Here is a 13,960-nt window from a genome sequence, read left to right as displayed (position 1 = left end):
CGCCGTATTACATTACGGCTAGCCGTTTTCAAAAACAGGGGCGTTTTGAAATGCGGCGGTTTAACGATTAGCCGGATTGAATGCGGCTGAATGAGAATCCGCCGGAATGTATTCGGCGCCATACGTTCTTCAACACGGCTAGCCGTAATGTAATACAGCGAGTCATTAGCCGCCGTTTTGACAGTTTTTAGTTCCCATTTTTAACACCCGTGGCGCTGCCTGACAAACGCTGGGGTGTCCATCAAAAATGGAGTTCGTCGGACTGTTTCTTTTCAAAAAACATTTCTTTCGCAACTTAACTAGACGGAGCCCCGCTTCGCGGGGCTCCTATTTCTGAGCGGTTTGCCCTTCGGGCATCTGAAGCTACCTAACGAACCTAACCTACCTACCTATTGATTTAGTGAGACGTCCGTGAAAACATTACACTTTGGGGAAAAAAGCGTAGGTAGGTAAGTAGGTTAGGTTCGTTAGGTAGCTTCAGATGCCCGAAGGGCAAACCGCCCAGAAATAGGAGCCCCGCTTGCGGGGCTCCGTCTATTTAAGTTGTGAAGGAAATGTTTTGGAAAAGAAACACATGTAGTGCGGTGGGACCATGGTAAAAATAAATTAAATTGCAAACATTGTCAAACTCCGGTTACGTGGGCGACCGAAAGAACTGGTCACTCTACAATCTAAAATAGTAGTACGATGCGGCTAAACGTTGGCCGCCTTATTGAAGAACGTATCGCAATGACAATCCGGCTAATCGTCGAACCGCCGCATTTCAAAACGCCCCTGTTTTTGATAACGGCTAGCCGTAATGTAATACGGCGGATTATACGATCTGACTACGACATATATACGACTACGTATGTATATCGTCGCCTAGTACCCATAGTAGGTACAAGCTTTGTTTGGTTTGGGACTAGGTCGATTTGTGTAAAACTGTCCCGGGGACGCTCAAAAATGTCTGTAACTGTGTATTGGGCTACATACATGAGACATATCTCTTTTTGTTAAGTTATTAGATAATGGTAGTTACTTTTGACACGTAGTCTGATCCGTTATATTTAGCCTACTCAATGTTTAAAAATATATTTTCGCAACGAAAGCTCCGTATAACATCAACCCACGAGTTCACTCCAACGTGTTACATTACACGCGATGGATGGCTTCCACTCATCAAGTTACCGAGGGCCAAGTGCAAAACGCTTTGTAAAAGGGTACTAACCTACTCATACCTACACAAGTACCTAAACAGCTTAAAGTCACCTCACACTAGCGTCTTTTCAGCGTCGTAGTCTAGTCAGCGGTATGAAAAATGCCGTCGCTGCGCAGTTGCGCCAATGTTGCGTCGAGTAGTAGCCATAGAGTTGAGTAGAGCCTGACGCTCGGGAGCCGCTAGTGTAGGGTGGCTCTTAGCTGTTCAGATAGTTTAGAGTAGCGACGAAATATAATAATACCTAATAAACGGTCCATATGACTGATTTATCACCATACATCGTAAATTTTCAGAAACACTTAGACCACTATCCTTAAATAATAAAATAATAGACAGAGTAAAAAGTTATAAGTACCTGGGTTGTTGGTTAAATGAGGACTGGGAATCAGAGAAGGAAATACGGACGAGAATTGAAATAGCCAGAAACACCTTTCAGAAAATGAGGAAACTTCTAACTAACAGGAAAATAAACCTAAAACTGAGGTGGCGCATGGTTAAATGTTACATCATCCCAATTCTTATGTATGGTTCCGAAAGCTGGACCCTGAAAAAGAATTTGGTCAACAAACTAAGGGCTTTTGAAATGTGGATTTATCGAAGGATGCTCAAAATTAAATGGACTGATAGAATAACTAATGTCAGAGTTTTGGAAATCATGAAAAAAGGCTTAGAGGTAGTATCAACAATAAAGAAGAAAAAAGCAGCATATTTTGGACATATATATAGAAACAATAAATACAACCTATTGAAATTAATAATTGAAGGAAAAATTGAAGGGAAGCGTGGCCGTGGTAGAAGGCGCACATCATGGACTGAAAATATAAGAGACTGGTTAAAAGTGAAGAGCATAGATGGACTAATTCGCATGACTGAACATAGAGAGACATAAGGATGACTCATGTTAGACCGGGTCGCGTCCGGGCCGGAGCTTCCGGCGCTTACTTTTCTATGACATGACAGGCGATCACGTGATGCTTTCCATAGAAAACGATGCGCCGGAAGCTCCGGCCCGGACACGGCCCGGTCTAACGTGAGTCATCCTATATAGACATATGGTCGCCGACCTCCTGGACGGAGATGGCACTTGAAGAAGAAGAAGATCGTAAATTTTATAGCATTTTCAGTGCAGCGGAGTGGTGTTAAAGGAATTGGTATAAACAATTTCAACCCTAATGATTAATTAGCGTTAATTACGTTACTATTAACCTTAGTTTACCATTTCAGTTGGAATTATATATGTCGCAGTCGGATCGTATAATCCGCCGTATTACATTACGGCTAGCCGTTTTCAAAAACAGGGGCGTTTTGAAATGCGGCGGTTTAACGATTAGCCGCCTTGAATGCGGCTGAATGAGAATCCGCCGGAATGTATTCGGCGCCATACGTTCTTCAACACGGCTAGCCGTAATGTAATACAGCGAGTCATTAGCCGCCGCTTTGACAATTTTTAGTTCCCATTTTTAACACCCGTGGCGCTGCCTGACAAACGCTGGGGTGTCCATCAAATCTGGAGTTCGTCGGACTGTTTCTTTTCAAAAAACATTTCTTTCGCAACTTAACTAGACGGAGCCCCGCTTCGCGGGGCTCCTATTTCTGAGCGGTTTGCCCTTCGGGCATCTGAAGCTACCTAACGAACCTAACCTACCTACTTATTGATTTAGTGAGACGTCCGTGAAAACATTACACTTTGGGGAAAAAAGCGTAGGTAGGTAAGTAGGTTAGGTTCGTTAGGTAGCTTCAGATGCCCGAAGGGCAAACCGCCCAGAAATAGGAGCCCCGCTTGCGGGGCTCCGTCTATTTAAGTTGCGAAGGAAATGTTTTGGAAAATAAACACATGTAGTGCGGTGGGACCATGGTAAAAATAAATTAAATTGCAAACATTGTCAAACTCCGGTTACGTAGGCGACCGAAAGAACTGGTCACTCTACAATCTAAAATAGTAGTACGATGCGGCTAAACGTTGGCCGCCTTATTGAAGAACGTATCGCAATGACAATCCGGCTAATCGTCGAACCGCCGCATTTCAAAACGCCCCTGTTTTTGATAACGGCTAGCCGTAATGTAATACGGCGGATTATACGATCTGACTACGACATATATACCAATTCCGTTAACACCACTCCGGTGCACCAAAGATGCTATAAAATTTACGATGACTGTTTATCACTACATCTTATAAAACTAAGTCCCCCGCCGCGTCTATCTGTTTGTATGTTCGCGATAAACTTAAAAACTACTGAACGGATTTTCATGCGGTTTTCACCTATCAATAGAGTGATTCTTGAGGAAGGTTCAGGTATAGTTTGTTAAGGTTTACCCGTGCGAAGCCGGGGTATATCATTATCACTGAATGTTATCCCTTCTAAGCTTCGCCATAAATAGGTATATATACCCCGCCCGCAGAATACTCAATACACCATTTCCCGCTATTAAAAAAAGTTGTGATTAGCTAAAATGCAATAGGGTATTTGACTACTATGTAGTCAAATCAGTTTCTTTTTTCGAACTGTCAAAACGATTTTGCTATTATGGAATTTATATGAAACACTAGCATGTGACGTCATTAACAAATTACCTACTCTTTATAGTTTTATACGGGTTTTAAAATATAAATTACGTCAAAATAGAACTGCTGTCTACGTGTCTCTATTAATCTCCTGGTGCTTTATTTCATGCATGGTGTAAAATAATTTATTTTAAATACAGTCAATTACATTATTGTAAAATAGCAAAACTCTTGCTCGACATTACAATATTTGACGTTGTCAACATGCGCACAGTACAGTTGAGTCAATGCTACTGGTTGATTCTCGCACGTATTCTCTCATCTCTGCCTCAGTGGAAAGACAGCTTAACATGATGGATCCAGATCGAAGGAAACTACTAAACTCCTAGTGTAAATTTCATTCTATAACGTGACGAGCATTTGCGTTTGCGTTGTCTATTTTTGTATGGGATTTTGAACAGCACGCCAAGCGGGACGTTATGGAAACTCAAAATCCCATACAAAATGACACTTAACGCAAACACGCACGTCCCGCTATTGAATGAAATTTACACTAGGGGTTCTGACGTCGCTATATAATGAAATTTACACTGACTGACTCAGTTCGATTACTCATGCTTGTTTTGTTTACATCGGCCGCTCATTAGATTCATCTTTCAACACATTGATTGAGGTGTAATCTTGTTCTGACTTTCATTGTTTAAAGGTACATTCATTATCGTTGCTTAATAACCTAAAATCCTTGGATTGTCAAGGTTTTAAAACCAAATTATTTAAGTGGTGTTTACAAAAAATGTTCTACTCGGTTAATGAACACTTTGTATCTAATAAAAGTTAATGCCTAATAAATTTGTTATTATATTTTATTATTATAATTACTTTGTAGGTAAGTACCTACTGTATTACTTTGCCATCTAAATATTATGAATTATTGTTAAAATCTTGTGTTTGCCACTTTTCTATATGCATGACATTGACCTGTTATTGTTATTTTTATATTATTATTAATCGTTATTGTTTAGTCTGACATTACTATAATTTTATTTTTAATTGGTTTTAATGACATGCATATTGAGAGTCAGAGTATTGTACGCCAAATTCTGGCTGATTGTGATGTAACCAAATACTAACCCTACCACCATTTATAACCACTCACATTCAAACAATAAATAATTTGTATTTGTGTTTGTAATAAATTGCATCATACTTAATATATGTGTGCTGAAAAAAGCCATGCTACAAAAATCTTCCCTGTGAGTATTTTTGCTTCCCGTATTCAGTAAGGTGGTGGTACTAGTGTTCGACATGCTAATGCCCAATAGATGACACCCTGCTGTCATCTCTATTGACAATGACTTACGTTTCAAGATGACATGTACTGGGACCGCGTCGAGCACCAACCACCACCTTGCTCTCCGTACCGATTTCGTATGGCCGGAACCGAGAAATTTCCGATTCTTTCATATAAAATCAGCACCGGCAGTATGCCCTAGTGTCAAGTAGGTAATAGTTTTATGTGAGGAACTCGCCAATTTTGTAGACAGTCGAACTGCAGTTTTTTCCCCTTGGATTCTCAGTGTCGGAACAAGAATGCGAGGGTTTTTGTAACTTAAGCTGCGTCTCTTGATCTCCCGGGTCTAATCACAATGATAATGAGTTTGTTTAATTACGTTAAGGTGGTGGACCTTTTGTATGGACGAGTACTTACGTATAATACTTGGTGCCCTATTGATATTCCGAGAAAAATTACGCCGAAGTTTGTTTCGCCGACAACGATTCGCAGACGGGTTGTTTGGCAGAGTAACGATTGGCCGAATCTCATTACGCATAATAGTCGTTTGCGAGAGTAGTCAATCAGAACATTGATACGCATATTTACCATTCGTAGAATAATCATTTAGTAACTGTCATAATTATACAGGGTGTCCCAGAAATCGAAGTCAAGCCGTAAACGGATGATAGACCAAGTCATAACAGTTATCATAAAAAAAAAATCCAACTCATGTTCTTTAAAAAATTATGGTCACTTTAAAAATTCACTAAAAAATCCACACCATGTAATGGTTCTTTAACTCTTGTTACTGCAAATTCCATAATTTATTCTAATTTTAATTAAATTTTAATTAAATTGATGTCGTGCGTGCATTGCCGCTGAAGGAAGGCAGTTTCAACATTTATTGTAAAAAAATTAATTCAAATCTGATAATTTGTTTTTTATTTATATTTTTTTCTTATGAGAAAACTGGTCTTAAATTAAAGTAAAAAGATTGAGTCAATATCATAACCTTGCTCTTAAATTACGTGGAAATTTGATTTCTTATCTCGCTCATACTCCAAAATGACTCTTCCCGTCTCTATCAAACTAAGAAACGGCGTTGAGCAAAGCTTTAGGTAAGCTAAAGTATGGACATTTTAAGGAAGTATGGACATTTTGTGAAATAATGGGGATTTTTACAAAAAAGAAATTTACCAATTATTTAAAACGTAATCTAGCAAGTGTTATACCATTTTGAAATCCTTATTAAACGCGCCAGTTTTTAACGTTATTTGCCAAACTAGCGTAGTACTTTTTTTTTCAGTACAGTCAGTTAAAGTTGGGCGAAACAGTAAATTTAAATAATTTGGTTTTGAAAAAGTGTAATTTTCTTCCAAGTAATAGCAGTTGGCTTTAAATTTTAGGCAAAAATCTACAGAAGCATTATTCAAGATTACATAATAATAAAAAAATTAGAATAAATTATGGAATTTGTAGTAACAAGACTTAAAGAACCATTACAGGGTGTGGATTTTTTTGTGAATTTTTAAAGTGACCATAATTTTTAAAGAACATGAGATGGATTTTTTTTTGTATTTTTATGATAACTGTTATGACTTGGTATGTCATCCGTTTACGGCTTGACGTCGATTTCTGGGACACCCTGTATATATTTTTATTAATTATATAAATACAGATATACAGGGTGTCCCTAGAGCCATTGGACAAAGCCGAAATGTACATAATATGCATTTTAGAGTATTTAGAACCAGTATACAAAATATCATAACAATCGGCCGGTGTAGCGGTTACGAAGAAATTAACAAATTACGATTTTTTTATTTTGGAGAAATCTGTATAAACCTAGCTCCTGAGGTAATAAATATAATGAAACCTTCTTCGACCGTTATGCTTATCTTTTTTATTTATGACATTAATAAGATTCTGACTTTTGACAAATGTCATCATTGCCGCACATTTTCAAACAAATTGTCAAAAGCACTGCCAATGATTAGTACAATATTGAATTAAACTAAATTTATAACTTGCTTAACGCACTTAAAATGTAATTTTGACAGTAGTATCAAATCATAGATTTACAAATTTCTAGTATATAGTAATTGTAATAATACAAATTAAGTCTTTCTCTTATGTAGTTAATAGCCACGAACCTATTTATATGTTTTTATGTTATGAAAATATAGGTCTATTCTTATTGTCTTAGGAAAATTGTTCATAATCCATGTATGACTGTTTGTTTAAAAAAATAATAATAATACAGTATGTTTCTTTTTGTTGTCGATTATTGGAAATAACTTTTGTTTGATAATTTATTTTTTTATCTTTTGTACTAATTAAAAAATATTACCGTTAGAGCATTTCTGAGAAGTAACCTTACGTGGGATTTCAGGGTTTGTCCAATGGCTAAGGTCACCCTGTATGTATAATGTCAGTTAAAAATAATTAAACTTCCTTCAATCCGTCAATCATCACCCGCCAGTAGAACGGTGACGATTGACAGTAACCGTGGACACAATTCATTAAACAATAATACGCCTTATTGTTACGACATAAGATCTACCAATGATCAGCTAAGCGGATGTAGTACTAGAACTAATTATAATTAGGAACAGAGAATTTCAATGGTATGCTTTTCATGTTCGCCCTTTGATAAGCAGGCCTATTCGGATTTCGAGATAATCACAAGATCTACATTAGATATCGACTAGATGTGACATGGATATCTAAGTCATAACTAGTCGAAATCGTTCAAGAGGACCTCCAGAATCGCGGAAATGTCAAATTTGACATATTTATCTTACAAATATCTTTAAATTATCCGTATCGTAACTTGTTGAAGTCTAGTAGAAATCTAATTCATTTTCCGAATCGAGCCGAAGGTCATTGTAATAAATTTACTTCGACACAAATTAATTTTATTTTTAATTTCGGGAAAACTACATAGGTAGGTATACTTAGGCAGTGCCGTAATTGTTAACTTTGCCCACCTTTATTTAAATTTATTGAGTCAGGCATAACTTGTGGACATCCATATAAATTCATAGAATAATATTTCTTTGCTAACCCGCGATATAATAACACCCTACTTATTCAATTCTAGAAGACGTTTTTATTGTTTCATGCAGGTTTAGCAAGGCTTAGTTGGTAAACGAGGTTCCTAAGATATAACAAGTAGGTATATTCTAGTGCAGCGGTCGGCAACCAGCGGCCCGCGGGCCGCATGCGGCCCGCGAACCTCTCACTGGCGGCCCGCGAGCCTCCCCTGTCTATTTTGTATGTAATATTCACAATTGACAATGTCTGATAAAGTCATAAATATTGACAAAGTGCGGCCCGCGTCCACTTCGTTAACTGCTATCCCTTGGCTGCTAAAAGGTTGCCGACCGCTGTTCTAGTGCATGAAGTTTCATAACTTTTAACATGTAGGTACTTTATGGTCAAGATTCTTTCAGCAAAGCATGGCATAGTTTTACCGTATTATAAACCTTAAAGCACCTATTAATTTAAGAGGACATAGTTGTAAAAAAATAGTTATTTGCTTAATAAGGGGGCAAAGTTGTTGTTTAACTTCTCGTGCCAATATTGATACCCGAGCAAGCGAAAGAGTTGTGTTGTGAGTAAATATATAACTATTTTTTTACAACTTTGCCCTCTTAAATTGGGGTTAAACAAATTTTGCCACCGAGTGAAATACAAAATTTTTCACCACCACAAGGAAAATAAACTGTAACTGTAAAATACCAAACAAAATCAAAGCAAATCGATTCTATACTAATATTCTGAAATAAATATTTAATTGAAAAACATTATTTAAAAGTCAATTCTACCAGAAAACATAAGAAAACCACTCAAAATTTGCATTTGATTACTTTGCCTCACATATGAATAAAATGCAACTTTCTTATCAGTTTTTGAACAATCAAAAGAGCCTTTACCAGCTGGTGTGGTGAACATGAATTTATCTATTATTTTAAAATATAAGTTATTGTGTTATACACCGTGTTTTTTTTGATTTCCGTTAATTTCAAGGGTGCATTCCTGAGCTTAAATCAAGTAACTTTCTCAAAGACACCGATGTTCTAATTAACTCCATTTCGGAGATAATCCATAATTTATTTTTTTCCTATAAATCCTCTACAAGCGTGTACACTTGCCTTAGGGCCGGCTTACATATTGATTAGTGATTAGAATGAGTTCATACATTTGCTACTAAACTTAAGTACAATCTCGGTCGATTGATGTACGAAATGACATTGATATGTCACAGATTTCAATTGTTTGGTTGAGTTAAATGTAATGCCCGTGTTACAACAACGCTATATGCTACATTTAATTACTTTTTAAACAAAAAAAAAACAAAAAAGAAAACAAAAAAAATCTTTTTTTTTTGAAAATTAACTATGCCATTTAGTTCTTATAAACGTACTTAACTATACCCCGAAGTTAACGGTATTCAATAAAAACACGGTGTAGATAAAGGAGCGAACTTGCTGGTCAAGTTAGTTACTTTTTTTTTTCGTAAGGTAAAATGAGCCGACGGTATGAAGATTTTTTGCAATATTTGAGCATACCTATATTTTTAGCAGAAAATATTTTTTGTTTAATATTGTGTGACATAAAGTACTTGCATTTTTTTTGTTAAAAATTAACCCTAGTGATCACTAGTCACTACACCTTATAAAACAAAGTCCGCAGCCGCGTCTTTCTGTTTTTTGTTCGCGATAAACTCAAAAACTACTGAACGAATTTTCGTGCGGTTTTCACCTATCAATAGAGCGATTTTTGCTTAAGAAAGGTTTAGGTGTAGGTATAATTTGTCGTGCGAAGCCGGGGCGGGTCGCTAGTATCTTTATAAATCTCAACTTGATAATAAAAATAATTACTTACGTATACAGGTATGTTTTATCTTAAATAAAAGAAAATACTTAGTAATAATTTTACCTCATTTTTGGGCTCCAGGTTCCTTTTTCAAAGCACTAAACCACTTCCACAGACGGTAGTTTTAAAATAGTCCACAAAACAACATAGCCCCCGCTTATAAAGACATATTTGAAATTCAATGTGATAGTGAAAAATGATCCGTATTTGTTACAGAATCAAGAGGACTCGTGTAGAACAAAATTATGCACCGCAAGTGGATACAAGGCCTTATTAAAATGAAAAACACATTTTATATTCCTCTAGGATCTGTGCATTTGATCGATCGTTATTCAAATCACTTCAAACAAAAAATATAACCGTTCAGCTTAAAAATACAATCGGTCTTAGAACGTCATTCAGTTATAACTTATAAAGCTTAGTTTGACAATAGCTACTCAAATAATTTGAACAAATTAAACCCGACCCCAAAAAATTATACTGTTTAAGAAAACGTTATAATTTCGAACTTGCTTTGAACTGCAAATCACTGGAAACCACACAAAGATTTCAAAAATTTTTAAATAGAGCACCTTCAGAATCAAGAAAATCAATGTAAATTTGTATTTTAAGCTTATTAAGCTTAGTTTTTAATCTAATTCCAAAACACACAAAAACCCAAACCGCTAATTTTTAAAATGTCACACATTCGAATCAAACTATGACACTTTCAAATTTGGAACTTTTCGTCGTTAAGGCGGTTTCACACTCGTTTAATCGATGTAATCGCGGTGCAGTCGAGTGCGTGTCGCACGCGCCGACCGACTGGTTCATGCGTGCTAAGCTAGCGATGCAGTCTGTGCGATGCATCGACTATCAAATAAACAAAAACTGCAAAGGGGTGCTCAACTGCTCAACTCGACTGCAATTTTATTGTGATTTCACGAAATTGATAGCCGATTTTTTATTGCGCTTTTGCGATTGCGATTTTAATTGTTTCTGTAACGGTAATATGCTTATTAATTAAATGCGAACTATTGAGACTTAAATAATTTACAGTGCAGTATTAAACTGTTTGTAGGGATGCTTAATTTACCAGTGGATAATGTTATTGGGATTTCGAGAAATTTATAGCTGTTTTTAATTGCAATTGCAATTTTAATTACTTTCGTAGTGGTAATGTACTAGTATACGCTTATTAGTTTAATGATACGATTTTTTTTTGAAATAAATTAAATATGTTATTGCCTACTTCAGCTACTTTATGATTTTTAAACTATCTAAGAGATATCACACATGTGATAAAGGGTTTCAAACAAAATTGTAAATAATTAAACGTAATAACTTTTTTTCTTTTAGTACCATCTTCAATTATTAATATTATTATGCATTTTCAATTATTAAACTCATTCTGTTAGTAAGCCAAAGAGAGAAAACGCAGCAAATATGTTCTTACCTATTGTTTGATTTGTAACTATGTATGTACAAATTTAAATATTTGCACGAAACTTTCATTGCGACAGCAGACCCTTAGAGTCTGTTATTACGTTTTTTTAATTTTACACTTTGAAAATAGTATGGAACGTTCATTTGTTTATTGCATAAAAAAGTATGGTGTATAATTAAAACAACAGACTACTTATTCACCGGTTTTTTTACAGGTTGAAGGTTTGATATTAAAATTAATATTTACTAACCCGGTTCATGAAATCCGTGAATATATATATTTTTTATTAGGTTAATTTAAATTACCAAAGTTCGTAGAAAGTTGGTCAAGTAAAATTGAGTTTGTAAATGGAATACGACGGTTAAAACGTTGGGCGCACGCGCAGAATGCACGGAATGCGTTCAGTTTTATATATAGCCGGTGACAATGGACAGTCCGTCACCGGGCTAAATCAAGGATAGCTCTTATACGACCATTAAGCTGTATAGCGGCTTATTACACTAGGTAAAGGACATGTTTTTAAAAACCCGCTGGTGTTTTAACCTCAGCCTATTATGGACATTTGAAAATAGAATGCGTTCGATTTTAAATATAGCCTGTGACAATGGACAGTCCGTCACCGGGCTAAATCAAGGATAGCTCTTATACGACCATTAAGCTGTATGGCGGCTTATTACACTACGTAGAGTACATGTGTTTTAAAATCCACTGGTAAGTTTTAACCACATTTGAAAAAGGAATGCGTTCAGTTTTATATATAGCCGGTGACAATGGTAAGCAGTCACCAGGCTAAATCAAGGATAGCTCATATACGACCATTAAGCTGTATAGCGGCTTATTACACTAGGTAGAGAACATATTTTCTAAAACCTGCTGGTAAGTTTTAACCTCAGCCTATTATGGACATTTGAAAAAGGAATGCATTCGGTTTTACATATACTCCGTGACAATGTTATGCACAGTCCGTCACAGGGCTAAATCAAGGATAGCTTTTATACGACCATTTAGTTGTATAGCGGCTTATTACACTAGGTAGAAGACACGTTTAAAAAATCCAATGGTAAGTTTTAACCTCAGCCTGTTAAGGTAATTTCAAATACCCTCTCAATTAAATTAACAAACATTGAATAATTTTACGGTTTAGACTCACTTGTTTTTAGTCACTCGCGCGACATGTTGTGTTGTGTGCAGTTTAAATTCGATAAATTAACAAAGGAACGTAGGCGCGGGCAGTAGTAGAAAAAAACAAATAATCATTTAAATTTATGTTTTTTTTTATTGTTTAATATTTTATTACATTATTGATATTTTTAGGGTTCCGTACCCAAAGGGTAAAACGGGACCCTATTACTAAGACTCCGCTGTCCGTCCGTCCGTCCGTCCGTCCGTCCGTCCGTCCGTCCGTCCGTCCGTCTGTCACCAGGCTGTATCTCACGAACCGTGATAGCTAGACAGTTGAAATTTTCACAGATGATGTATTTCTGTTGTCGCTATAACAACAAATACTAAAAACAGAATAAAATAAAGATTTAAGTGGGGCTCCCATACAACAAACGTGATTTTTGACCGAAGTTAAGCAACGTCGGGCGGGGTCAGTACTTGGATGGGTGACCGTTTTTTTTTGCCTTTTTTTGCATTATGGACGGAACCCTTCGTGCGCGAGTCCGACTCGCACTTGCCCGGTTTTTTCTTTTGTTGTCTGTTTTTTTGCACTGAAAATCAGCGACACAGATTGCTAGGATTGACGGATCCTATTTTAGCGTCCTATATTTTTGTATTATATGTATATGTTTTTGATGTACTATATTATGGAGTAGATGTTTTTTTTCTGGCTTATAATAGGTATGCGTTCCGTTTTAAATATATCTGTTAATAATGGATAGTCCATCACCTGACTCAATTAAGAACCCTTCGGCCGCGTACGCAACCGGAGCTTCGTAACCAGTTGCGATCGAATACTTTTTCGGTCTTGTACGAAACCGATTGCGATCAAAAACTATTTTCTTCTCATACGTAACCAGTTACGATCGAACATTTTTTGTTTTTGTACGAAACCTCTCGACCGTTCGTAAAACCAGCAAAGACTTTCTTATTATAAATTTTAATGTACTAATAATGCACACGTTATACAGGTAATTAAGCCCGTTTAAGCTAACTCTGCACCGTGTTTGACGATGTTTCACATAAACTAACCTTTATACTAGATTAATTTTAGACATATGTAACTTTTTATATTTACATAACCAATTATGTTTACATTTACCTAGACCAAAAATCGGTAATAGTACGTTATTGTTGGGCGAGGCTCGGAAGTAGCTACTTGAGCGCCATTCATTTATTACGTAAGACGATTTAGGGGGGAAGGGGGTCGAAAAATCGCATTTTTTCTTACAAGGGGGAGGGAGGGGGTTTTCATAGTTCTTACGTAAGATAATAAAGATGCGATTTTTTTAATTTCTATGCAATGATGACGTTTTAAATAATACTTCCATAATATATGCTATCAAACACGGTGCAGAGTTAGCTTAAACGGGCTTAATTACCTGTATAACGTGTGCATTATTAGTACATTAAAGTTTATAATAAGAAAGTCTTTGCTGGTTTCATGAACGGTCGAGAGGTTTCGTACAAAAACAAAAAATGTTCGATCGTTACTGGTTACGTATGAGAAGA

General features: G+C 36.2%; 1 protein-coding gene across 1 annotated transcript in view; it reads right to left on the bottom strand.

Annotated features, from left to right (window-relative positions):
- LOC134797790 (protein NDNF-like) overlaps nucleotides 1–10,244 on the bottom strand; it is an 88,237-nt gene extending 77,993 nt beyond the window's left edge. The window contains exon 1 of the mRNA XM_063770159.1: nucleotides 9,925–10,244. Within this exon, the coding sequence (XP_063626229.1) occupies nucleotides 9,925–9,929 (5 nt within the window). The 5' untranslated portion in view covers nucleotides 9,930–10,244. The remainder of the gene's footprint in view (nucleotides 1–9,924) is intronic.
- Nucleotides 10,245–13,960: the final 3,716 nt, after the last annotated feature.

This window comes from Cydia splendana, chromosome 15, assembly GCF_910591565.1.
Source record: "Cydia splendana chromosome 15, ilCydSple1.2, whole genome shotgun sequence".
In the NCBI taxonomy this organism is placed as follows: Eukaryota; Metazoa; Arthropoda; class Insecta; order Lepidoptera; family Tortricidae; genus Cydia; species Cydia splendana.
Note: the sequence above shows the minus strand (reverse complement) of the source record. Positions and strands in the feature narration are given on the sequence as shown.